Consider the following 23,046-nt stretch of genomic DNA (forward strand, 5'->3'; position numbering starts at 1 on the left):
GACTTGTTTGATTAGAAATCATACTATATCCTATGTAACACTCATACCATATCTGACAGAATACTCATAATGTACGAATTATCAATATACACATACACATATAGTCTCAATCAGCACAAATTGCCAAAATACACCTAACAATCCCTCCCCTTCTTCATAAACACATTAAGTTGTGCTGTTTTTCTAAAAATGTTAATGCGTACATCTTTCCAGCCTTTTAAAAATTTTCCCTTAGAACCCATGTGATTACCTTTAGCTACTTGGTGCTTATGTGAGTTTACTGTTAGGATGGAAATACATGGAGTATACTCTTCTACTTCATGATATTCTTTTCCTTCCCTGCTGATGCAAATTGTTGTAATCACCCTTTTGTTTTTGAAATCTTTGCATTATCGCATTTGAGAAGCTGCTCTGGAGCTAAACTCTCACTTTTCTAGGGCTATTTTTCTGCTGATATGAGCCTTCCACAAATCCAGCAGTTGGATTGTTCCACCCTCTTCTTCTTTATTTCTGACTCCTGTCGTCTTAACTCTTGAGCTACCTGCTTTATTTTGCTCTCTGGATCCACCCCATCTTTATTCTTCAAAGACAAAAAGTCCTATCATATTGCAGACAAGCCCTGTCATCATGATCTTCAAGAAGGTCAAGAATAACTGGCTCATTCTTGAGGGATAGCCTATTTTCATATTTCAAATTCTTTCTTACCCAGTATGTTTTCTTCTTATCACACACCTTTTCAGGCGATTATGATCATAACATAGTTTGTTAACTTGGAAATAAGCTACAGACTCCATTATTCCCCCAGTCTACATGGTGTGATTACACGTATCACAAATAGGGATGGGTATCTGTTCAATATTCCTCTTATAAATTTTATGCATGGGTGTTTCTGACTTTTTGCTTTTTGCATATAACATATTATTTTTCCATTCTAGTCACATATACTGAGTAATATTTAAGGTACTGTACCCACTTTTCTTACCCTTGCTGCAGTCTGCTGGGGCTGGGTGTGCTGAAGTCTCTGTCTCTGCTTGTCCTCTCAGGACAATCTGCAAACATTGCCTGCACTCATTACTAGGACTCTGCCTCTTCTTGCTGGGCAAATTTTCCAGGTGTGAACCAGCTGTGCTGCACATGGTTAGACTCAGGCCCATCAGGATCCCCATATTTGTATTCTTCTGCTTCTGCTTACGCCCACTGGGTTGCTGCCAGCAGCAAGGTCAGACCATCTTCTCAGCAGCAAGAATATTCTTTTGGGGTCCCATACCCGGACCAAGCCACATACTTTTTTAAAGATGCCCCATCTTGAGAGTTGAACTGTATCAGTTCTGCAGGGCACTGTGTTCAATCTCTGGTACTCGATTGTTAGAATTTGAGCTTGAGAATTTACTTTTTCCCTCTGTCCTGTTCTGAAACAAGTGATGTCACTCCAGGGAATCCAATTCTATTATGCCTAATTCAGTAGTGATTTCTAAGATACAGCTAGTCAGATACTGTTCTTCCTCTGTATCCCTTGTACATAAACCTCTTGGTCTATATCCAAGTGTGTGTAACCTAGACTTAGTGACAGCATTCGCATTTAAAATAGATGGATGTGCAACCAGTCACTGTGCAACTTACCTGATCTTTTTCATTCATTTACTTGGCTTTTCTCTTTTACTTTGAATTTGGTGCTTACTAAATATCCAACAGTTTTTGTCGTACTTTAACTTATTTTAATTTTACTTCCAATGTTTCTTATAACTTCAATCTAGTTTGTATCTTCTATACCCAGTCTTTCCAGATTTTTCACTAATCACATTACTTGTTTTATTATATTCTTTACAGTATCTTCTAACTATTCAATATGCTTAAAACAACTTCATGAATAATACTCATAGTTCCAAAGAAAAGATTTTACTTCTCGTAACAATCTGTTTTTACAACTTACAACCTTAGGTATTAACATGCATAAACACAGACTCATTTACTTATAAAACAAGAGGTGTTTTCCACACTTTAAAATTACTAGATGGACATTAATTATGATGGGATTCTTTTGATTTTTTGTGTAACCTTGTGGCAAATAATTTATCAAAGAATATTTTAAAAATTGAAAACAGGAAAAGAATGGGAAGATTTCATCTCACTTGTGCAAGAGAAGTTAGTTTAAGAGCAGTTTAGTTGCTTAGCTTACAGTTTGGCAATTTACTAGGCCTGCAGTGTCTATTGAACTTGTAAATTGAGTCATTTAGGAGATAAAGGCCTGGATGTCTCTTTTGTGGTTCAAACAAAGGGCTCAGCTCTGCCTTTGGGAGTCTTTAATAGGGAGCTTATCTAGCTCCCAGAAGAAGTTTTAAGTTTTACAACATTTAATAAAAACATAGTAACTTGATGCAACTATAACTTTTCTCAGAGGATGACAGTATTGTTTCAGATCACACTACAGTTCTTAAACTTATAATTGCTTCGTCTTAAAAACACATCTAAACTTTTTAAACTTCCACCCAATGTAGCTTTTCTTAATTTCACACATTGAATGCGATGTTTTAAATCTTTCTCTTCTGTTTAAGCACAAATATATATATATATTTTTTTTAACCAATATACAACTAGTTTACTTTAAAGCACTGTAATCATAATAAATACAGCACAAATTTAACACTTAGAGACAGAGACTGGTTAAACACATATTTTATGCACATATCAATTATAAGCTACAAGACTCGTTTGGACTTCAAACATATAAATCTGGCTGATTTACTTTAGAGCTGCTAGTTCTGTTAAACTTTTGTCCAAACTTTAAAAACTGCATATAATTCACAGACTTGAGCAGACACTTAAGGATCTTGATCCTTACAATATTCTAAACGTCTTCTTAGCCTAGCCTTTTTGTGGTAACACAATAATTTACTTTCAACACTTCTGAAAACTTCTAAAACTTCTAAAATTTTTTTTAAAAACTTCTCAAGACTTTCAAAACTCCAAGCAAATTTCCAAAAATTTTTTAATCTGCAAAAGTGCATCAATCTTTCTCAACTAGTCTCTCTTAAAAACTTTTTTTCAAAGCTGTACACCATCTCTATAGGTATGCACATAATTAAGGAGATACACTTCAATACTACTTTCTTCTAGGAAAGACATTTTGCTATTTTTCTCTAATAACACCTCTAGATCTTTTCTTAACACATTGAAACTTAGTTTAGAAATTGATAAGGTATTTATTCTTTTATATTTTGGTGTCTCTCTTAATTGCAATACTTTTAATAATAGGAACTTCAAATTCTTTTCCTTTTTCTATTTCTGTAGGGACTTTTCATGTTTCACATCTTCCTGGTATTTCTATAATACATGTTTTCTTTGCACTAAGATCAAAAGCTTTGCTAATGTGAGCCTCTTGAGATAATGTGAGCTGTATCTACTGGCACTTCTTCCTTCTCTCTTTTTCTTGAATTCAAATAATTAGGAGGAGCAGATGGTCTTACAGCCTCCTCCACAGGCTGGGCAAGGGAGGTAAATTGTCACAGGACTCCCAAGTGTTATTTTTGATTTTCAGCTTTAACCCTTGATTCTGACTCATCTTGTCCATTTTAACCTATTAGTAGTAAGTTTCTCATAAAGGAATTTTACCTTCTCACTATACCCTTCAATCCAGTGCCTGCAATACCTTAGAAGTTTCAGCAGCTGTCTGATCTCTCTTTTTGTCTGTGGGAGGGTAAAGCAACAATTCTTGCTACTCTTTCAGGGTCTAATTTATTTTTCCTTTTTATTAACCAATGTCCCAGATACTTAACTTCAGGTTCAGTAAACTGTAACTTAGATTTTGAAATTTTTAGGCCCTTATCTTTTAAGAAGTTTAATGATGTTATGGTACTTGCTTTTACATCTTTCTCTTTAGGATTAGCCACTAAGAGGTTATCTACATATTGTAATAATTTTGTCCCTTCTATTTGCACAAATTGATTTAATAATTGTTCAAGAGCCTGACCAAACAGATTTGGTGAATCTACAAACTCTTGAGGCAAAGATGCCTACTTGAATTGCTGCTTTTTATTTGTCTTTGGGTCGCAGCATTTCTGTAAATTTTGATTGGGAATAATCTTGTACTAGCATAGTCCCATAATCTGGCATAGTCCCCTTCCTCTTTATTTTGCAAATTCTTACCACCCACGTGATGATGTAAAGCTTGGCAAGTCCATCTTTTTGAAGGTGCTAAACACAGGCTAGATTAGATGTTTTCTAATTTCCTCATCTCCCCCTATTTCTACGCAATAATGTATCATTAGTTCTTTGGATCTTATTTGTCTCTTGGGGCAGTTCTCTTAGTGTTCTAGCATCCACCTCAACGCACTATTTCTCGGAATTTCAGGTAGACCATTCTCCTGTTCTTTTTCAGGTTTGCTCTATTTCCCTGAATCTTGCTCTTTTTTTGCTCCATTTCACAAGCTCTTCCTAAAGTTCCCTTAACGTACGTACCTTTTTCTGAGCTGAAAGGAATTCCTAGAAAAACTTTTTTACTGGTACTGTGTCTAAGTTCTGATCCCCTTTTGAAAAAATATTACCAGTCTACTAGACACACAGCGAACCGGTCTGTGGATTTTCGGCTGGTAATGAGCTCTTGTTCTTATCTTTTCTTTTACCTGGATTTCTTTTTCCCCCATGCTGGAGAACTTACCTTCCCCTTTCTGATCCTGCCCGTAATTGATCCCCCTAGCTCCCCGACTTTCAGGTTTTTTTGTCTGAAAATGATTTTTTGTCTGCTTCCCCCTCGACCGACCACTTTCCTCTCGGAAGAGTGGAACTGTGATCCTGGGGTCCACACTCGCTTCGTGACAGTGCCACGTCTCATGACTTCATGACTTGTTTGACTAGAAATCATACTATATCCTATATAACACTCATACCACATCTGACAGAGTACTCAAAATGTACGAATTATCAATATACACATACACATATAGTCTCAATCAGCACAAATTGCCAAAATATACGTAACAAAATGCATCAGGCTTTTTATTATACATAAGCATTTAGTTGCTTTGTTGTAATATCTCTTAGCTTTAGCACAAGTTCCTCTATTTTATTCTAAGCATCAGTCCTCTTGCTACTTCCTGTCTTTTACTCTACTATACTTCTTTTATTTTGATGCTTTATTTGGCCATTTGGTCAGAAAGTTTCAGAACCTTTCTTTGTGTCTATTTTGGGCACAGCAGATAGAAACATTTGCTGATTCCATTGCCAATTGACACAAATCACAAAAACATTTTTCATAATCCTCCCCTTTATCTTATTGATTCATGTCTTTGCTTCAAATTGAGCTAATACTGTTTGAGTTTCAGTTTTATTTGGTTCTGCTTTGCCCTTGACTGTCATAAGGGAGTGAGTTTTTTCTCCTGTGGTTGTTATTGTAGGGTTTATGGGCATTGCTGAAATCTGCATTCCCTGGATCACTGAATGCATTAACCTAATAAAGCATGGAATCAAACATGGTATAAACAATAGGCCTAATGCAGAAGAAAGCAACATAAACCCCAATGTTTTCCACCAGGCACCTTCAAACAAATTATTCCGTGAATTGTCAGTTAATGTGGAATTCCATTATTGCACTGGAACATGTGCAACTTGTTTAATTTTGTCTACCAAATGTGTAACAGCCTCTCCATTATCATCAGTCTCTAAACAGCACTCAGATGTACTAAATTTTCCACAAAACTCCCTTTTTTCAGCTCATAAGTAATCTGGGGCTAGCCTATTTTGATATACTGCTGCTCTGGTCTGGCTTAGTTTTCTAGCTGCAAGTTTCAATGCCTCTGATGTTTGATTAAAAGTAATTTCTGCACTGGCCTGTAATCTAATAATTTGGTTAAGCCTATAAAGAGGGGTTCTATAACCCCAGCTGCCGTGCTGAGCCCAGGAGGCAGGATCACAGTAATCTGTGATCCATTGGGAAGTCCATTCTTCATTTTTCCAGGTCTGTTTTCCTCCTATTTCAGTTTGTTTTCTTCTGCGCAGAGTTTCCTAAAGAGATTGTCCTAAATAATCACCTTTGCTCTTTGGTAGCAAAAAGAATGCAGGTTGTATAATTGCAAATGTACAGGTACCTCTCCACCTCTTTGATAATTCATCATATGCCCTTTTTACCACATATCCAAAATAATCCATTTGAAGCTTTCCAATTTTCAGCCTTCTGCCCCTGATTTTCCCAATATCCCTTAAGATCTTTTACCTCCTCTAAAGGATTAGCAGGTGTTGCACTTTCCCAGCAAACAGTTCCATTGGTACAACTGATGGAGCAATAACCTGTTGGTGGTTTTGGCCACCAGGTTGTAAAAGTGGAGTTGGTGGTATATATCAACTTGCAGGAGGTATGTCCTACATACGTAGTATAATTGTTTCATTTCCTAGAAATACAAATTTGGCCTACTGCTTCATGAGTCAATATTTACCCCTGAGGTTGAATTTCATTAAATCTTTGTGTCGTGTTCCATAATATCAACTGATCAGGTCCAACCCCTTCTCCCCTCCATGACCATTGCTTGGTTATTTGGGATCCCCACCAACCCAACAGTTAGTCACATTTAATTCCTTAACTACTTTTTGCATCAGATAAATAAACAAATTTTTTTCCTAACATGGGGAGGTCCCAATCCCTGAGTCTTTTCTTAATATTTCATACAGGTCACTTCCTGCTCTTGTTCTTTTTGGTTTGAATTTCCCCTAAATGCTTTGTGATGTTTTTCACTAACTCTTCCTTGAATTTATCTTGTACTCCCCCTTTATTTGAGTATCCCCACGTTCCGCCTTTGGGAGAAGAGAAGAATGGTTCTCCCTGGTGACAAAATTGATAGTTTCCAGGTGCCCATCCTCCCACTCCTGAATCTGTTGCTACCCAGTAACTCTTCTCTCCTGTTGTACAAGTTTCAAGTTGTCCTGGCCCATAACGTCCTGCATTAATATGAGTGTGTGCTCGGGCCATGGTCCAGCCATACTTTACATTTTGGTCGCACTTCAAGCAGGGATTGGTTTCCCATTCCCTGGAAGACCCAACAGTACCAGAAGGCCCCACAGTTTTATTGTCCCTCTTCCTCCTTGGCCTCCCGGGGTGCTCCCAGCAGTGAGGGGTACCATCTTCTCTGCAGCAAGGATATTCTTCAGGGGTTCCATGTGAGCTTTCCTGCATTTCGTGCCATTTCTTAAATACTTCCCATTTCTTTGCTTTGGCTGGCTTGGATCTGCAAAGGACTCAATTACGTTTGCAATGCTCAATCTTTTTAATGTTTGCCTCACTTGATAGTCCCCCTCTCAATCCGTATTTCCACAACATCCACCACTCATAAGAATCTAGTTTTAATGTTCCTTTCTCTAGTCTCTTTTATAAAAAATATATTCAGATAAAATCTGTTCAATGTGTTTACACTCTGGACACAACCCACTTGGAGGATAATCCCTGTGACAATGATAACAGCACCTCTCCTTCCAATAGTTGCATTCAGTGCTTACAAAGGGATAGCAATTACAGTCCTTTTCAATACAGGTTATTTAATCTCCTGGCATCTCTTGAGAATGTGGCATCCCATATAACATCTTGCATGGGGAGATCCCATGCTCTGAGTTTGGCATTGTTCGAATATTTAACCACACCAATGGTAAATACTCGGTAAATATTGGATTAATGCTTAATCCAAGATAGTTTTTTTTAATCATTAGTTTTGCTAGGCGATGCTTTAGGGTCTGGTTCATTCTTTCAACTCTCCCCAAAATCTGAGGGTGCCAAGGGGTATAATATTCCCAAGAGATCCCTAGAGCTTTCATTACTTTTAACACTTTTGAGGTAAAGTGGGAACCCTGATCCAAATCAATCACTCTAATCATCCCAAATCGTGGAATTATTTCTTCTAAAATAATCTTTGTAACAAAATGTGCTGTTGTTTGTGTCACAGGGTAGATCTCCACACAATGAATTAATTGGTCCACTATTACTAACAACTACTTATATCTTCCCATTTTCTGTAGTTTGGTAAAATCCACTTGTATCTTTTCAAAAGGCCTGTAGGCAGTTTTTCTCCCTCCCTGCGAGGTCTGTCTACATGTCTTCTTGTTAATTTTCTGGCAAATAATGCATCCTTGTGTCTTCTGTTTTGCTATATCAAATATTCTTATACACTCAAAAACCTTTAAAAAGTGGTCACTTAGTGCTCGTGTTCCCCAATGAGTTCATGAATGTAACTTGGGAATTATTCTTTTAACATTACTTTTAGATAGCATTTCTCTACCATCTGGTAAAAGCCACTTATGCCCTTCTAGCTTAGCCCCTAGTTTCTGCATCTCTTGTATTTCCTTTGAGATATAGCATTTTTGATACTTTGTATCATCCTCACTGTTATTCCAGTTATTTTAAAAACACAGGTAAGCGTACTGCTGCCCTTTGTGCTTCTGCATCAGCCAAATTATTGCCATGAGTCCGATAATCCATTCCCCTCTGATGTCCTCTTACATGGACAGCAGCTATCACTGATGGACCTCTCAAAGCTTCTAATACTCTCACTCTTATTGGAATGATTGGCTTACTTATTTCTATCTTAATGGGTCCATTAATGCTTATTATACATAAGCATTTACTTGATTTGTTTTAATATCTCTTAGTTTCACAACAACTTTGTCTATTTTATTTCAAGCATTGGTTTTCTTGCTACCTCATCTCTTTCACTCTACTGTACTTCTTTTATTTTGCTGCTTTATTTGGCCAATTGGTCAGAAAGTTTCAATACCTTTCTTAGTGTCTATTTTGGACACAGCAAATTGAAGCATTTGCTGATTCCATTGCCAATTGACACGAATGACAAAAACATTTGTCACAGAATCAGGGGAGGATGAGCCCTGGGACCCCCAAAAGCCCCTCAGCATGGCTGAGCAGAACCCGAGAGTGGGGGGGATGCCCGGGACCCACGGGGCCCCAGCAGCTCTGAGAAGAGGGACCCCCATAACCCCAAAGTAAGGACACTGGAAGCAGGGAACTCCTAGGAAGTGGTTTTGGACTTAGTGAATTTTGGAGGTATTTCTGGCCACCAGCCACCCAGTGACTTCTAGAGATGGACTTGGAGAGGAGGACCTTCAAAGCTAATGTCCTGGTTTAGGACAATTTTGGGGGAAAACCTCTAAAGGTCTTTCCTCTAGAAGACCAAATTCAAGTGGCTCCTCCCCCAACTGGTTCTGGAAAAATATTTCCTTTGAGAAAAGTGGAAAACACTGTTTATTTAACAGGCAAAGCACTCACCAGCCCAAGTGTCATGGTTTGACCCTGGCACAATGCCAGGGCCCCCATGAAGGGTATATTTCCAAAATGGTTGCTGTGAGATGTGACCCGGGAACAGAACAAAGCAGGCTCCTATTCGGGAAAAACACAACACTTTATTTATTACAAATCTAGAAAGGAACACATACCAAGCTAAAAATGAAAACCTTCCAGATACTTTCCTCCTCCCCCTCCCTTTTCTCCACAGGTTCACCACCCCTCAAGTAACCAACCCTCAAATCCATCAGGGATAGAGGAGTCCCCCCTTGCCTCATAGGCCTCCCCCGGAAGCACAATTAAAACCTCCTGTGCTTCCGTGTCACCCATGGCCCCGCACAGAGAACATCAGCCCTCGTGACTTCTCCCCCCCAACGTCCAGCGCTCTCACCACTGGACATGGGCCAGGACTGCTTTTAGGGTTCCCCATTTAAAGATGCTCCACCCAGTTCCAGTAGCAGCAGTCTCTCAACTTTGGGACACCAGTCCCCCCCAAATTTCACCCCCTGGGGCCGAGGGGCCTCATGAACAGTGTCAACATTGGGACACCAGTCCCCCCCACATTTCACCCCCTGGGGCCGAGGGGCCTCATGAGCAGAGATCTTCCTCTCCGTGGACACAGAGGGCATCTCACACCCTCCTCAGCTGTTTCTGTTCACGCCGCTGCTTCACTCTTGACTCCTGGGTGTTGCCTCCCCCTAAATACAGTCTCTGGGTCACAGGAAAAAAACACGGGTCTGTCCATGGCTATACAAGAAAGAGTCCAGCCCAAGGCCACTCCATCATCTCTTCCACTCAGGATTCTTCTCTCCTCTTCCAGCTTTCCTCACGCTTGCCCATTTCATCTCTCATCTCTCCCTCTCACCTCATCCTGATTCAGGAGGATTCAGTATTTGTAAGGTTTCTATTAGTCTACAAAGGGGTTAAAATCTTCACTTCTGCCTGTCCAGGACTCCCACAGCTGCCAGGCACCTCTCTGCCGCATCCCCCGCTTCTGGCCGGCTGAGTTGCTAGCACAATTTCTGTCTCTCTCTCCGGGGGGGGCTGCCCAGACATCTCAATTCTCATCAACCCCTGCATGTTCTCCTCCACCTCTGCACCTTTTGGGGCTCCCGGCCTCCTCCCTGTCATGGCCTCCCCCTCCCCCACCCACACGCAGCTGGGCAGGGGAGAGGCCAGACCTACTCACCAACGCCGGATTCCCAAAGAGGAAGTTCTCTGGGAATCTCCTGCTTTTAACCCCCGTGTGTTCTCAGAGGCGTATCCAGATCCTCAGTGGCCACATCACATGCCAATTTTGAATTTGGCCACTGATTGGCCCGACTTAGACCTTTCCAGAAACACATTTCCAGGCCAAACCACGACACCAAGAAACGAGCAGTATTAAGCAATAAAACCTCTTGCTGCTCCAGAAGAGATGACAAACTCACAAAGCCCCTCCATGGGCTGCAGCTCAGCTCACTCAGTCTCTTATCAGTCCCTCTGGTGCTGGAAATGCCGCGGCCCAGCCCCGGTGGGGCACAGGTGTGAGCTCCTGGTGCTCTTGTGAGTGCTCAGTCCAGAGCAGGTTTAGACAGGTCCAAAGACAAGGAAAGCCAAAAACCACAGTCCAGGGGGAACTTCTCTGCCTCAGCAAGCTCGAACTAACTAAAAGCAAAAGGAGAGCTCTGTCCTGCTGTCTGTCCATCCGCAGACAACAGAGGAGCAGGAATGTGGAGGTTCTGAAATGAGAGAGGTTCTGAAAACAAACTCCATGTTTCTTCTTCCTCTTTGCTCTCAGAACCAGCCTTAATGATACAAAACTTACTTCAGAGGAATGGGGATGCGAGCATCATGAAGTCACTCCTGAGACCCCTAAACCCCACTCAGCCTGTCTAAGCAGGAGCTGGGAGAGGGAGGATGTCCAGGACCCATGGGCCCCTCAGCAGCTCTGAGAATAGGGACCCCCATAACCCCAAAGTAAGGACCCTGGAAACAGGGAACTCCTGGGAGAGGTTTTCGACTCCTTCTTGATTTTTGGAGGTATTTCTGGCCACCAGACACCCGGTGACTTCTAGAGATGGAACTGGCCAGCGGGACCTTCAAAACCAATGCACTCACATCTTGTTTTTCTCCCAAATTAGGATTTCCCATTCCCAGACCTTATCTGGATAGAGGAGAAGGCTGCGAGGAAGCAGAATATGCTCCAGGACACTGAGGCAGGTGAGGAGGAAGTCAGCGCCCCTTTTCCCCTCTCTCCTGCTCCATCTCCCAGCCCAGCACTGCCCCTGGCTGCAGGACAACCCTGCTGCCAACGCTGTCCTGCTGGGGATGGACTGGGGGGATCTCTTTCTCCTTCCCTCTGGCACAGAGGCAAATCCCTTCCTCTCCTTGTCCTTCCTCCCGCAGACAAGGAGCTGAAGATGGAGAGCAGGGAGGACAAATCCCCACGGCAGAACCTCATGGACGAGGCCGTTTTGAGCGGCTCCACAGCACGGGAACCTAATGGGGCTGAAAAGCCTCGGAGATCCCTCAGGAGGAGGGGCTCCAAACCCAGCCCAGGATATGCTGAGGGAGAAAGACCCAGCCTGTGCCAGGAAGGCAGCCAGAGATCTGGCCAGAGCTCTGAGGTGGTGGTCAATGAGCAGCTTAATGATGGCAAGAAGACCCACCAGTGCTTGGAATGTGGGAAGAGTTTTCCGGCGAGCTCCTGCCTGATCATCCACCAGAGGATCCACACCGGGGAACGGCCCTACGAGTGTGGGGAATGTGGGAAGAGCTTCAGGATCAGCCACCAACTCACTGCCCACCAGAGGATCCACACTGGGGAACGGCCCTACGAGTGTGGGGAATGTGGGAAGAGGTTCCAGACCAGCTCCCACCTGATCACCCACCGAAGGATCCACACTGGGGAATGGCCCCACGAGTGTGGGGAATGTGGACAGAGGTTCAGGATCAGCTCCCACCTGATCGCCCACCAGAGGATCCACACCGGGGAACGGCCCCACAAGTGTGAGGAATGTGGGAAGAGCTTCAGGATCAGCTCCCACCTGATCGTCCACCAGACGACCCACACCAATGAACGGCCCTATAAATGTGGAGAATGTGGGAAAGGCTTCAGGAGGAGCTCCAGCCTGAAACTCCACCAGATGACCCACACTGGGATACGCCCCTATGTGTGTGGGGAGTGTGGGAAGGGCTTCCGTGACAGCTCTCGCCTGATCATCCACCAGACAATGCACACTGGGGAATGCCCCTACACGTGCTTTGAATGTGGGAAGACCTTCATTGAGAACTCCAGGCTGATTATGCACCAGAGGATCCACACTGGGGAGAGGCCCTACAAGTGCGGGGAATGTGGGAAAAGCTTCAGGCAGAGCTCCACCCTAAATGCCCACCAGAGGATCCACACTGGGGAGAAGCACTATGAGTGTCCTGAGTGTGGGGAGAGGTTTCAGAGCAGATACCGTCTCCTCAAGCATCAGCAGATTCACACAGAATAGAGGCCCTTCTGCTGCCCCGACTGCGGGAGGGGCTTTAAGAGAAACTCCACTCTCATCACCCACCATCAGATCCACGCTGGGGAGAGGCCCTAACAGAGTCCCAAGTGTGGGAAGCGCTTCTCCCAGAACTCTACTGTGACCCAGCACCAAGGGAGGCAGCAGTAAGGGAAGGCCTACAAGTGCCCCGTGTGCGGGAAGAGCTTTGAGCGCTGCTCCAACTCCATCCCCCACTGGAGGACCCCCATTGGATGGTCCACGGTGACCCTCGTTGGGCTGAGACTTGGTGATCCATGGTCCTGGTGATCCATGTTGGGAAGAAACCTGGCTGGTGATCTCCACATCTTCCTGGCTCCCCTTGGGCACTTGGGATACAGCCAGAGAAAAATCCATTGGGATGCAAACCGAATTCAGAATTTCATAGGGGACAGCACAGTTTTTTACTTTCAACCCCAAAAAAATCTCACCTTTTGCATCCAATCATTTCTTCAGGTGGCATCAAGGAATACTGGATGGTGTTGGAGGTCTTTTCCAATCAAAATCATTCTATGATTCTAATTCTCTCTGGCCCATAGGCATTTTTCACAGCCAAATGGTGATTGACTGGAGCAAAAACAAGATTTTGGAGACAGTGGAGTGGAAATTCCTCTAGAAAAGGTTCTACTCACCCAGACACATGGATACTCAGCCAGCATGGACATGTAAATTCTTTTATTTTGGCTTTCATTTTCCTTCATTTTTCTTCATCCCTTCACTCAAACATTGGGGTAAAAATAAAAACATTTAACTAAGATATGGATGGTGACATTGGGGAATATGGTGGGGATGGGGCTGGGGACATGGACAAGGACGTGGGTGTGGACATGGCTGTGGATGGCGATATTGGGCATGGGGGGGTGTCACAGATATAGATGGGGACATGGGGCTGTATGGCCATGGATGAGGACAAGGGGACAAGTCCATGGGTTGACATGTCCATGCCATGAGATGTCCCATGACCAAGGACACCACATCCCCACCACCACCACGATACTGTCCCCTTCATGCTCCCGTTTATTCCCTGCTCTTTCCCTGGCTGTGACACCTCCCTTGCAGGATGTCCCCATGTCCTGGTGACCCGTGTCCATCAGCTACTCCCACCAGTGGTTCCAGCAGCAGCCAGAGCCCGTCCTCAGCACGCAGGATCAGCTCGGGCTTGCGGCGCGGGGGTGGCCTCGCCGTGTCCCTCCACAGCACAAACCGGGACAGTGTCAGTGCCACTGCCACCTTCATCTCAGCCATGGCAAAGCTCTGCCCGATGCAGTTCCTGCCACCACATCCCCACTGTCAGTGTCACCCCACTGTGAACCCAGCCAGGGATGGGGGTGGCACCTGGGGACACTCCTGTCCCTACTCCACCACATACCTGGGGCCAGCAGAGAAGGGGATGATGGACAACAGGCACTGTCCCTTGGTGTTCTCTGGGCTGAACCTCAGGGGGTTGAACACCTGGGGTGACACCGCCACAGTCTCACTGAGGGGACACAGCTGTCACCACCATGGTGACAGGGACCCATCATACGGTGGCCCTACCTCAGGCTCAGGCCAGAGGTCTGGGTTGTGGTGGGTCCCGTAGACGCTCATCGGGCAGATGACCCCTGGTGGGATGGGAATGGCCACTTTAGGGACAGCAGATGAGGGTGGCTGGTGACACTGGGGACACCTTGGCCATGCCATACCCTTGGGGTGACACGGCCATCACGCAGGGGGATGTCCTCAGTGCAGCACTGGGACACAGCAGTGACAGGAGGGTGCAGCCGCAGGCTGTTCTTGATGCACATGGTGGTGAAGGGCAGCTGGGACAGGTCCTCCCTGGGGACAAAGTGGGGGTGGCATCGTGTCCCCAAGCCACATGACCTGGGGTGGCCCTGGGGACATCTCACCATTCAATGTCCGCAGTGTCCCGGCCAGCCAGGAGCTCCTGGACCTCCTGGCGGCATCGCTCCTGGTGCTCAGGGTGGCCAGCCAGGTTGTAGAAGAGCCATGCCAGGCCACTGGCCGTGGTGTCATGACCCGTGGGGACATTGGGTGAGTGAGGCGACACTGGAGTGGCTCCTCCCCAGTGGCGCCTGGGAGCTCGTGCTCACCCTCAAACATGAAGGTGTCAGCCTCAGCCGCGATGTCCTCGTCCGACAGGGTGTGGCCGTTCTCGTCCTGCGGGGGTGAGATAAGCCAGGGGCCACCTGGGGCCACCGGTCTACGGCCAAATCCCATCCATGGCCACCACTCTTCCCTAATGGCCACCACCCTACAGGCACCACCATCCCACTGGCCATCAGCTCTATGGTCAATGCTGCCCATGGCCACCACTGTTCCCCTGTGGCCACCAGTCTATGCCCCAGCCCACCATGGCCACCAGCATCCTCCTGGCCTCCATGGCCAACCCTTCCATGGCCACCACCATCCCCTAGACCACCATCCCCCCATGGCCACCACCCTATGGTCACCATCATCTCCCCAAGTGGCACAGTTGGGGCAGGGGCTGCGTCCTGGCTGATCCAGGGGGTCCTGGGGTGACAGGGACGGGAATGCAGCAGGGGCCCTGGGCAAAGGCTTCCCTGGCGAGGAGCCGTGGGGCAGGGCATTGTCTGTGCTGTCAGTAGGGGTGCACTGGGCTGTGCTGGGACAGACTGGGATGGGCTGGGCTGTAGTGGCCATGCAAGGGGAGGGTCTGACACCGGCAGAACTCGTGGTACCCACCAGAGGCGTTTCCAGGTTCACGACGTTGTCTAAATCCAACTGCAGAGAGAGCAGGAGACCTGGCTGGTCACTGGGATGTCCCCAGTGCCAGCGAGGGATGGGGGGAATGAACTGCCACCCAATTCCCTGAGGGGATGCCCTCCAATGCCAGCAGCCCACTCACCTCCCGGAGATCATCTTGGGTTCCTTCCAGGAGTGCCTGGAAAGGAGAACAAAGGCTTGGTCTGGACTGGCCCTTGTGGGGCTGTGGGGGGACACGGGTGCAGGGAGCAGGGCCCAGGCAGAGGGATGAGAATTCAGGGCCTCCAAGGAGATCTGCTGGAGGTGGGGGAGACCCAAAGACACTGATCTGGGGTCAGCTGTGGGCCCATGAGACAGGGCTGGGGGCGTGGAAGGAGCAGGGTGTGAGGTACAGGGGAGGAGAAAGGAATTGCAGTGTAGGGACATGGGAGTGCAAGGGACGGGCTAAGTGGGGACAGAATAATGAGGATGGTTGGGGACAAAACCAACAGGAATGAGAGATGGTGTGGGAGTGGGGGTTGAGTCAGGGAATTGTACAGGGAGACCCTTCTGCCATGGCCAGGAAGAAAGGCAAAGAATGGAGGGGAGACGTGGAAGGAAAGGCCTTGGGAATGGTCAGTGGGAGGGAGTTTGGGGACCCTGAATGGGATACAGAGGAGGGACCAAAAGGGTGGGTTGGGAGGGTAGAAAGGGCAGGATGTGGGGACAGCGTTTGGCTGGTGCCTCACCTTGGCCTGTGCCGGGGGGCACAGCAGGATGCAGAAGAGCAGGGCCACGCTGAGCACAGCCACCTTCATCTTCCTCTGGCTCTGGGCAGCAATGCCTGAGGCTGCAGCAGGTGAGGAGCACCTTTATCCCTGCTGGGACTCCTCCCTGCACCCTCCCTGCTAGCCCCCAGGCCAAAGCCCGGCTTGGCACAGCCTCCAGCCCTGGCCACAAGCCCAGCCCTGGCACAGAGTCCACCCCACCTGTGGCACGGATCCAGCCCCCTTGCCCGGCATCCCTCCAGCTTCCTGCATGGGGCAGCTGCCCCTGGAAGGGTCCAGGCACCTGGGGGGCCAAGGGGGGCAGGCAGGGAGCCAAAGGCATCTGGGGACCCTGTGGGGACAACCCCCAGTCCAACACAATCCATCCTCCAACACCCCCAGTGCCAGATCCCCCATCTCCTGCTGCCCATCTCCTCCCCGAGCTTTCCCTGTGGGACAGCCCAGAGCTGAGCCTGGCCCCAAACCCAACATGTGGGAGAACAAGGGGAACAAGGGACGTGTGATCAGGTGGGTGATTGGCATCTCCAGTCACTGCAGACACTGGGAGCACTGGGCAATGCGGAACACCTGCAGACAAGGCTGAGGGTTGGGGAACGGCTCAGGCGTGGCAATTCCCACATGCACACAACCTGATATCCCATTCCCTGCAGATGCCAATCCCATCCAGTCTCCATGCCCAGAGGGGAATATGCCCTGCCCTGCCCCTCATCCTGTCACACCTGCAGCCACTGAGCCCTCCCAGAGCACCTGGGGCATGGCCCTGGCTCTGGGCCCAGGCCAGCACTGGCCCTGAGCAGGATGTGCCCATCCCAGGGACATGGGGAAGGGGGCACCTGTCCCCAGGCAGCCACTCAGAGCTAATTGGGGTAACAGAGGTGCCCTGTGAGGAGCAGGGGTGTTGGTCCCTTATCAGCATCTCTGACAAGCCCTGTTTACCCAGGCCCTGAGGCACCAGGAAGACATTCAGATATCTGGGACTTTCTGGGACTGCCTGGTGCAGGGTGGTCTGTGCATGGGGGAGCTGAGAGCAGATGGATCCCTGGTGGGGACAACCCCCACTCCAACACAATCCATCCTCCAACAGCCCCCAGAACCATGTACCTCCATCTCCTGCTGCCCCTTCCCTCCCAGAGCTTTCCCTGTGGGACACCCCAGAGCTGAGCCCATCCCAAAATCTGTTGGGCCCCAGCAGAATTGCCCCTGTTCCTGCTCTGGCACTTTGAGGAAACAGTGGTGGGCACTGACCCCTCTTCCAGGGGCATCCGGACCCCAGACTCAGGGAAAGCAGGAATGTGGCAGGACTTTGAGTCAAGGGCAGGCAGGTGACTGGGATCTGCAGCCCCTGGAGACACTGGGAGCACTGGGCAGTGTTGATCACCTGTTGATCACCTTGCAGACAAGGCTGAGCCTTGGGCAATGCCTCAGGTGTGCTTGTTCCCTCAGCCAGACCACTCCATTTCCCTTTCCCTGCTGGCCCCAAACCAGTCCCATCTCCAGCCCCAGAGCAGAGTGCAGAGGGCAATATCCCCTGCCCTGCCCCTCAGCCTGTCCCACCCACGGCCACCGTGCCCACCCAGAGCACCCGTGTCTCGCTCTGCACAGCTGCCACATGCAGGGTGCCAGGGACCCCATCCCCAGCGAGGCTCAAACTCCAGCCCTGGCCCTGGCTGCCATGGCCTGCAGCTCCCCAGGGCCCTTGGCCCCACACAGGGTCTCTGCAATGCCCTGGCCCTGAACTAAGGCCAGTGCTGGCCCTGAGCAGGATGTGCCCATCCCAGGGACATGGGGAAGGGGGCACCTGTCCCCAGGCAGCCACTCACAGCTAATTGGGGTAACAGAGGTGCCCTGTGAGGAGCAGGGCTGTTGGTCCCCTGCCAGCATCTCTGACAAGAGCTGTTTACCCAGGCACTGAGGCACCAGGAAGACATTCAGATATCTTGGGCTTCCAGGAAGGAAAAGCCATGGTGAAGTGATTCCCGAGAGCTGTCCTTGGCAGTGACTCCTGTTTGACATTCCAGGCCATTAGTGAAGGGTTGTGCACCTCTCTTTCCCCAGGGACAATGTGGATCCATCCCAGATGTGTTGTGGCCCAGCTATGAAAACATTTCAGGCCACTGCCTTAACTGTTTGCTCTGGAACTTGCCAGAGGAGCTGCAGGGTCCAGGAAGATTTTCCTGTGGAGTGCCCCAGGACTCAGAGACCAGAGTGTCCCCATGGGGGATCCTTGACCAGAGGCACAAGTGCTGTGACATCACTGCTGTGCTGACATGGTCTTGGAATGGGATTGAGGAAGTGTCCACAGGGTTCTAATTGCAGAATAATGGCCAAGGAGAGATTCAGACCTCCTTGGAGATCAGCGCCAGTCACGGGGGTGGCAGTGGACAGCCACTGACCACGTGCTAACAGCCCGGGCAGAAGGAAGTGGACATGGCCAGAGGCTCCCAGTGTGGGCAGATTGGACCTGCAGCTTCAGGGACACCATGGGAATGTCCCTGCCCCACTCGGGGCTGTGGATGAGCTGTGCAGAAACTGTCCCTCCATCTCTCAGCAGCATTTCAGCAATGAGGTTATTTCCCCTCCATTGTATCCACTGTGATCCCCATGGCAGGGGAAATGATGAAGAGGACTCCATGGATATCAGAAGCATAATTAAATAGTATATTATACTACAATATTATATACTATATTGCACTATATTACACTACATCTAAACTGAATCTGCCAAGCACTCAACTCTGCTCTCAACTGCCGACAGTCCCGACACACACACACGCTTGGCCCTGATAGGCCAGGGAAACAAAACACCATCACTTTGGGTAGACAGGCTGCATATTGCATTCAACTTCTGCACAAACACAGGCACAGCAAATGAGATAAGAATTGTGTTTCCTTTTTCTGAGGTTCAGAGAATGTGGATGTCAGAAATATTCTTGGGAAGTTGTGCCTTGCTTTTCTCTGTGAAGAGACATGTCTGCTGCTTTTGCATCAACCTTTTACAGTGGGGTCCTCAGCACAGGAAAGGCTCAGACTTCGTGGAGCAGTTCCAGAGGAGGCTGAGATGCTCCAAATGCTTGGAGCACCTCTGTGGCAGAGACAGGCTGTGGGAGTTTGGGCAGTTCAGCCTAGATCAGAAAAGGCCATGGGAAGACCCCACAGTGACCTTGCAGGACTTCAAGGAACTTCACAGGAAACGTGGGGAGAAATGTTTTAGTAGGGTCTGTCTCAGCTGGAGAAGAGGAAATGGTTTTAAAGCAGAAGAGGATAAATTCAGACTAGCGATAAGGAAGAAATCTTCGATGCTCTGGTTGGTGAAACAATGGCACAGGTTTCCCAGACACCTGGTGCATGCCCCATCCTTGGAAATATTCCTGGTTGGATGAGCTCTGAGCAACATGATGGAGGAAAAGATGTCTCTGCTCCCACCCCACAGGAGGCCCTGTGGTGTCAGCTACAGGAGTGGTCGGTGTCTCTTGTAGGATTCAATTCCCCCCGGGGAGCGGAGGGAACACACAGCAGCACAGATGGCAGGAACATCCTCCCATGGAGATGGGAATATTCTGGATCAACAGGCTCAGGCTGCCCAGTTTTGTGTCTCTGTAGATGGCCACAAGTGTCAGAAGAGACTGAGAACCAGGAGGCCCTGCAGTGTCTCTGAGTTCCCTTGGTTCCAGGAGGCCCCACAGAATCCTAGGGTGTAGTAGTAAGTTCCTTTGTTATGAAACAGTTGTTTTATAAGTGAAAGTAGTTTGTTCTGGTTGTTCTCCATGCATACTGGTTTGCACCGGAGATGTACCTTCCCATCCCCCTGTCCATCTACCTCAAGACCTACCCCTTATTCCAGATCCTTCCCTGCCACTCAGGGAAACCCTGTCCACCTCCCTTGTCCATTACAGAAACCCCACCTTTAGCTCTAGAATCTTCTGTGTCCATCTTGTATCCCTCAAATACCTATTGGTATGCTCAGTCTACTCTCCTGCCCTGTTGTTCCCCATTGGTTGTCATAATGTGGATGCCGCCCTCTGCTCCTCCCCAGGTTTCCTGCATTGGTCCTGGTTTGTATCCTCCCCATGTTCTCTCCCCCGTACTGCAGCTGTTGTAACCCTGGATTTGCTGTCAGTTGTCCCTAGACCCTGTCAGATATTAAAGCCTCTTGGGAACCTACACAAGCGATCCCTCACTTTCCTTCGCTCTGGATTCCTCAGCTCGGGACATCAGTAGCTGCACAGAGCAGCCTGCTGCTTCTGGGAGACAAGCAGCCCTGCTTGTACCAGCAGCCAAACGGGCCCAAAGGGCAGATAGGGAGTGGCCACTCTTGGCACGGGCCAGGAGACAGGGCTAGCCACAGACATCTCCGAGCAGCCACCGTGTCACCAGGGCCCCTTTGGCTCCATGAGGCCCCACAGAATCCCAGGGCCCCTTTGGTCTCATCAGGTCCCACAGTGTCACAAGGACCCCTGGTCTCCACAAGGCCCTGAGGTATCCCAATGGATCCTTGATGATTCCAACTGGCCTGGCTGTGTCACGAGGGCCCCTGAATTCCCTGAGACCCCACAGTGTCACAGTGTCCCCTTGTTTCCACAAGCCACAGGTTTACAAGGGCCCCATGGCATCTTTAGGCACCAGAGTGTAACATTATCCCCTCAGTTCCATGAACTCCTCAGTGTCACAATGTCTCCTTGGTTCCATTCAGTCCTGCAGTGTCACAGTGTCCCGTTTATTCCATTTAGGTCTGCAGTGTCACAATGTCTCCTGGGAACCATGATGCCCTGAGGGATCACAGTGGAAGGTTTCATGAAGCCCCACAGGTTGGCAGTCTCCTCTTGATTCCATGAGGGTCCATGGCCCCAAAGGGGCCTCTGGATTCTACAAGGGCCTGGAGTGTCACAGGGCCCCTGTGATCCCATCAGTCTCAGCAGTGTCTCCATGACCCAGGAGGCCCTGTGGTGTCTCCATGAATCTCTGCAGTTTCACAGTGTCCCCAGGAGACCCTGCAGTGTCACAGTATCTCCATGAGTCCCTGAGGTGTCACAGTGACCTCAGGAAACACCGCAGTGTCACCATGTCTCCATGAATCCCTGCAGTTTCACAGTGTCCCCAGGAGACCCTGCAGTGTCACAGAGGAGCAGCACTGGAGTGGGCACAGCACCAGGGGAGGTTTGGCAGTGTTCCCCTCTCTGTGAAACCACAGCAGTTGCAATTCCAACATTCGCCTCTCTGGGACACCACAAGGGTGGCAGCTCCAAAATTCCACTCTTTATGACCCCACATCAATGGCTGCCCCAGTGTTCCTTTCTCTGTCACACCAGAGCGGTAGCAGTGCCAGCATTCCCCTCTCTGTGACACCACAGTGGTAGCAATCCTGACCTTCCCCTCTCTGTGACACCACAGCAGTTACAGCACCAGTGTTCCCCTCTCTCTGACAACAGAGCTGTGACACCCCTAGTCCCCTCCTCTCTCTGACACCAGAGGTGGCACTCCCAGCATCCCCCTCTGTCTGACACCAGCACAGTGGCAAACCAAAGATTCCCCTCTCTATGAGAAAACAGTGGTGGCAGCCCCAAGGTTCCAATCTCTCTGACCCCACATCGGTGGCAGACCAAACATTCCCCTGTCTATGGAAACACAGAAGTAGCAGCTCCAGCGTTCGCCTCTCTGTGACACCCCAGCAGTGTCAGCCCCAGTGTTCCCCTGTCAGTGACACTACAGTGTTGGCAAGCTCAGTGTTCCCCGCTTTGGAACATGACAGCAGTGGCAATACCAACGTCACCTTGTCTATGACACTGAAGCAGTTGTAAGCCCAGTGTTCCCTTCTCTGTAAAACCCCAGTGGTGGCAGCCCCAAAGTTCCCCTCTCTGTGACACTACAGGGGTGGCCATCCAAAGTTCTACTCTCTATGACAGCACCACAGTGGCAGTTCCAACATTCCCCTCTCTGTGACACCTCAACATCTGCAGCCCCAGTGTTCCCCTGTCAGTGACATGACAGCAGTGCCAATACCAACGTAACCCTCTCTATGACACCAAAGTGATTGCAACACCAGTGTTACCCCCTCTGTAACACCACCGAGGTGGTGGTGTCATCTTAGTGCAGGAGTTCCATACTGTTGTCTTTTTATCGCAAAAGTATCATACCTTCTTGGTGCTTTCTCATGGGCAGCTCCTCAGAGCACACTTTCTTCTTTTGAAGCAGCCAGTAGACTCCATTCCCTCACCAAGTAGCCAATGACTCTAGCTTCCTCTACAACCAGCCAAACCACTCTTTTATAGTACTCTGCTTCTCATTGGTCACAGCTGTGGCCTGTTAAAGTCAGGCCTGGTCCTAATCTTTGGTAATTGGCCCAGCTGCAACTCCTTAGGGGTGAGATTACTTTCTGAACTATTTTTATTATTTTCTTATATTCTATCCCCCCACAAGGTGGCCCCTCCCAGTGTTCTGTCTATGACAGCATTGCAGTGGCAGCCCAACACTCCCCTCTCTATGACACTGCAGGGGTAGCAGCCCCAAATGTTCACCTGTTTGTGACACCACAGCCCTGGCCGCCCCATTGTCCCCCTCTCTGTGACACCACAGCTGTGGCATTCCCGTTGTCCTGGTCTCTGTGACACCTGCCCAAATGTTCCCCTTTCTGTGACACTGCAGCTGTGGGAGAAGCACTGGAACAGAAGCAGCAGCCGTGGAACAACAGGGGAGCAGGGGATGAGCAGAGATGGAGCTCTGGAACAGTGGGAGATGAGCAGTGCGGAAGCAGTGCTGGAGCAGTGGTGGAACTGTG

The 23,046-nt window shown here is 48.6% G+C and overlaps 2 protein-coding genes and 1 long non-coding RNA gene across 3 annotated transcripts; 1 reads left to right on the forward strand and 2 right to left on the reverse strand.

Moving 5' to 3' along the window:
* Positions 1–9,862: 9,862 nt before the first annotated feature.
* Positions 9,863–13,508, forward strand: LOC135287396 (zinc finger protein 239-like). Its single transcript, XM_064400750.1, has 2 exons — positions 9,863–11,470; positions 11,657–13,508. The coding sequence occupies exons 1-2, from the start codon at positions 11,449–11,451 to the stop codon at positions 12,748–12,750; spliced, it is 1,116 nt and encodes a 371-aa protein (XP_064256820.1). The 5' UTR covers positions 9,863–11,448; the 3' UTR covers positions 12,751–13,508.
* Positions 13,330–16,304, reverse strand: LOC135287275 (cytochrome P450 4F3-like). The gene is made up of 10 exons (XM_064400627.1): positions 16,236–16,304; positions 15,650–15,685; positions 15,487–15,525; positions 14,877–14,940; positions 14,670–14,802; positions 14,450–14,598; positions 14,320–14,384; positions 14,153–14,235; positions 13,888–14,053; positions 13,330–13,350 (listed from the first exon to the last, which is right to left on the reverse strand). Exons 1-10 carry the CDS (start codon positions 16,302–16,304, stop codon positions 13,330–13,332), a joined length of 825 nt encoding a protein of 274 aa, XP_064256697.1.
* Positions 16,305–20,894: 4,590 nt separating this feature from the next.
* Positions 20,895–22,500, reverse strand: LOC135287445 (uncharacterized). The gene is made up of 2 exons (XR_010351126.1): positions 22,406–22,500; positions 20,895–21,378 (listed from the first exon to the last, which is right to left on the reverse strand). It is a non-coding gene; the product is annotated as an uncharacterized LOC135287445 (long non-coding RNA).
* Between the last annotated feature and the right edge of the window lie 546 nt (positions 22,501–23,046).

The sequence above is a fragment of the Passer domesticus genome, chromosome 29 (assembly GCF_036417665.1).
Source record: "Passer domesticus isolate bPasDom1 chromosome 29, bPasDom1.hap1, whole genome shotgun sequence".
Lineage (NCBI taxonomy): Eukaryota > Metazoa > Chordata > Aves > Passeriformes > Passeridae > Passer > Passer domesticus.

Excerpts from the sequence above, each read along its gene's own strand:
- LOC135287396 (XM_064400750.1), top strand. The coding sequence starts at position 11,449 with ATGCTCCAGGACACTGAGGCAG. Across the intron at positions 11,471-11,656 it reads GCTCCAGGACACTGAGGCAG|ACAAGGAGCTGAAGATGGAG; the intron begins GTGAGGAGGAAG and ends TTCCTCCCGCAG.
- LOC135287275 (XM_064400627.1), bottom strand. The coding sequence starts at position 16,304 with ATGAAGGTGGCTGTGCTCAGCGTGGCCCTGCTCTTCTGCATCCTGCTG. Across the intron at positions 15,526-15,649 it reads CCCAAGATGATCTCCGGGAG|TTGGATTTAGACAACGTCGT; the intron begins GTGAGTGGGCTG and ends CTCTCTCTGCAG. Across the intron at positions 14,599-14,669 it reads GACACTGCGGACATTGAATG|GGAGGACCTGTCCCAGCTGC; the intron begins GTGAGATGTCCC and ends CTTTGTCCCCAG.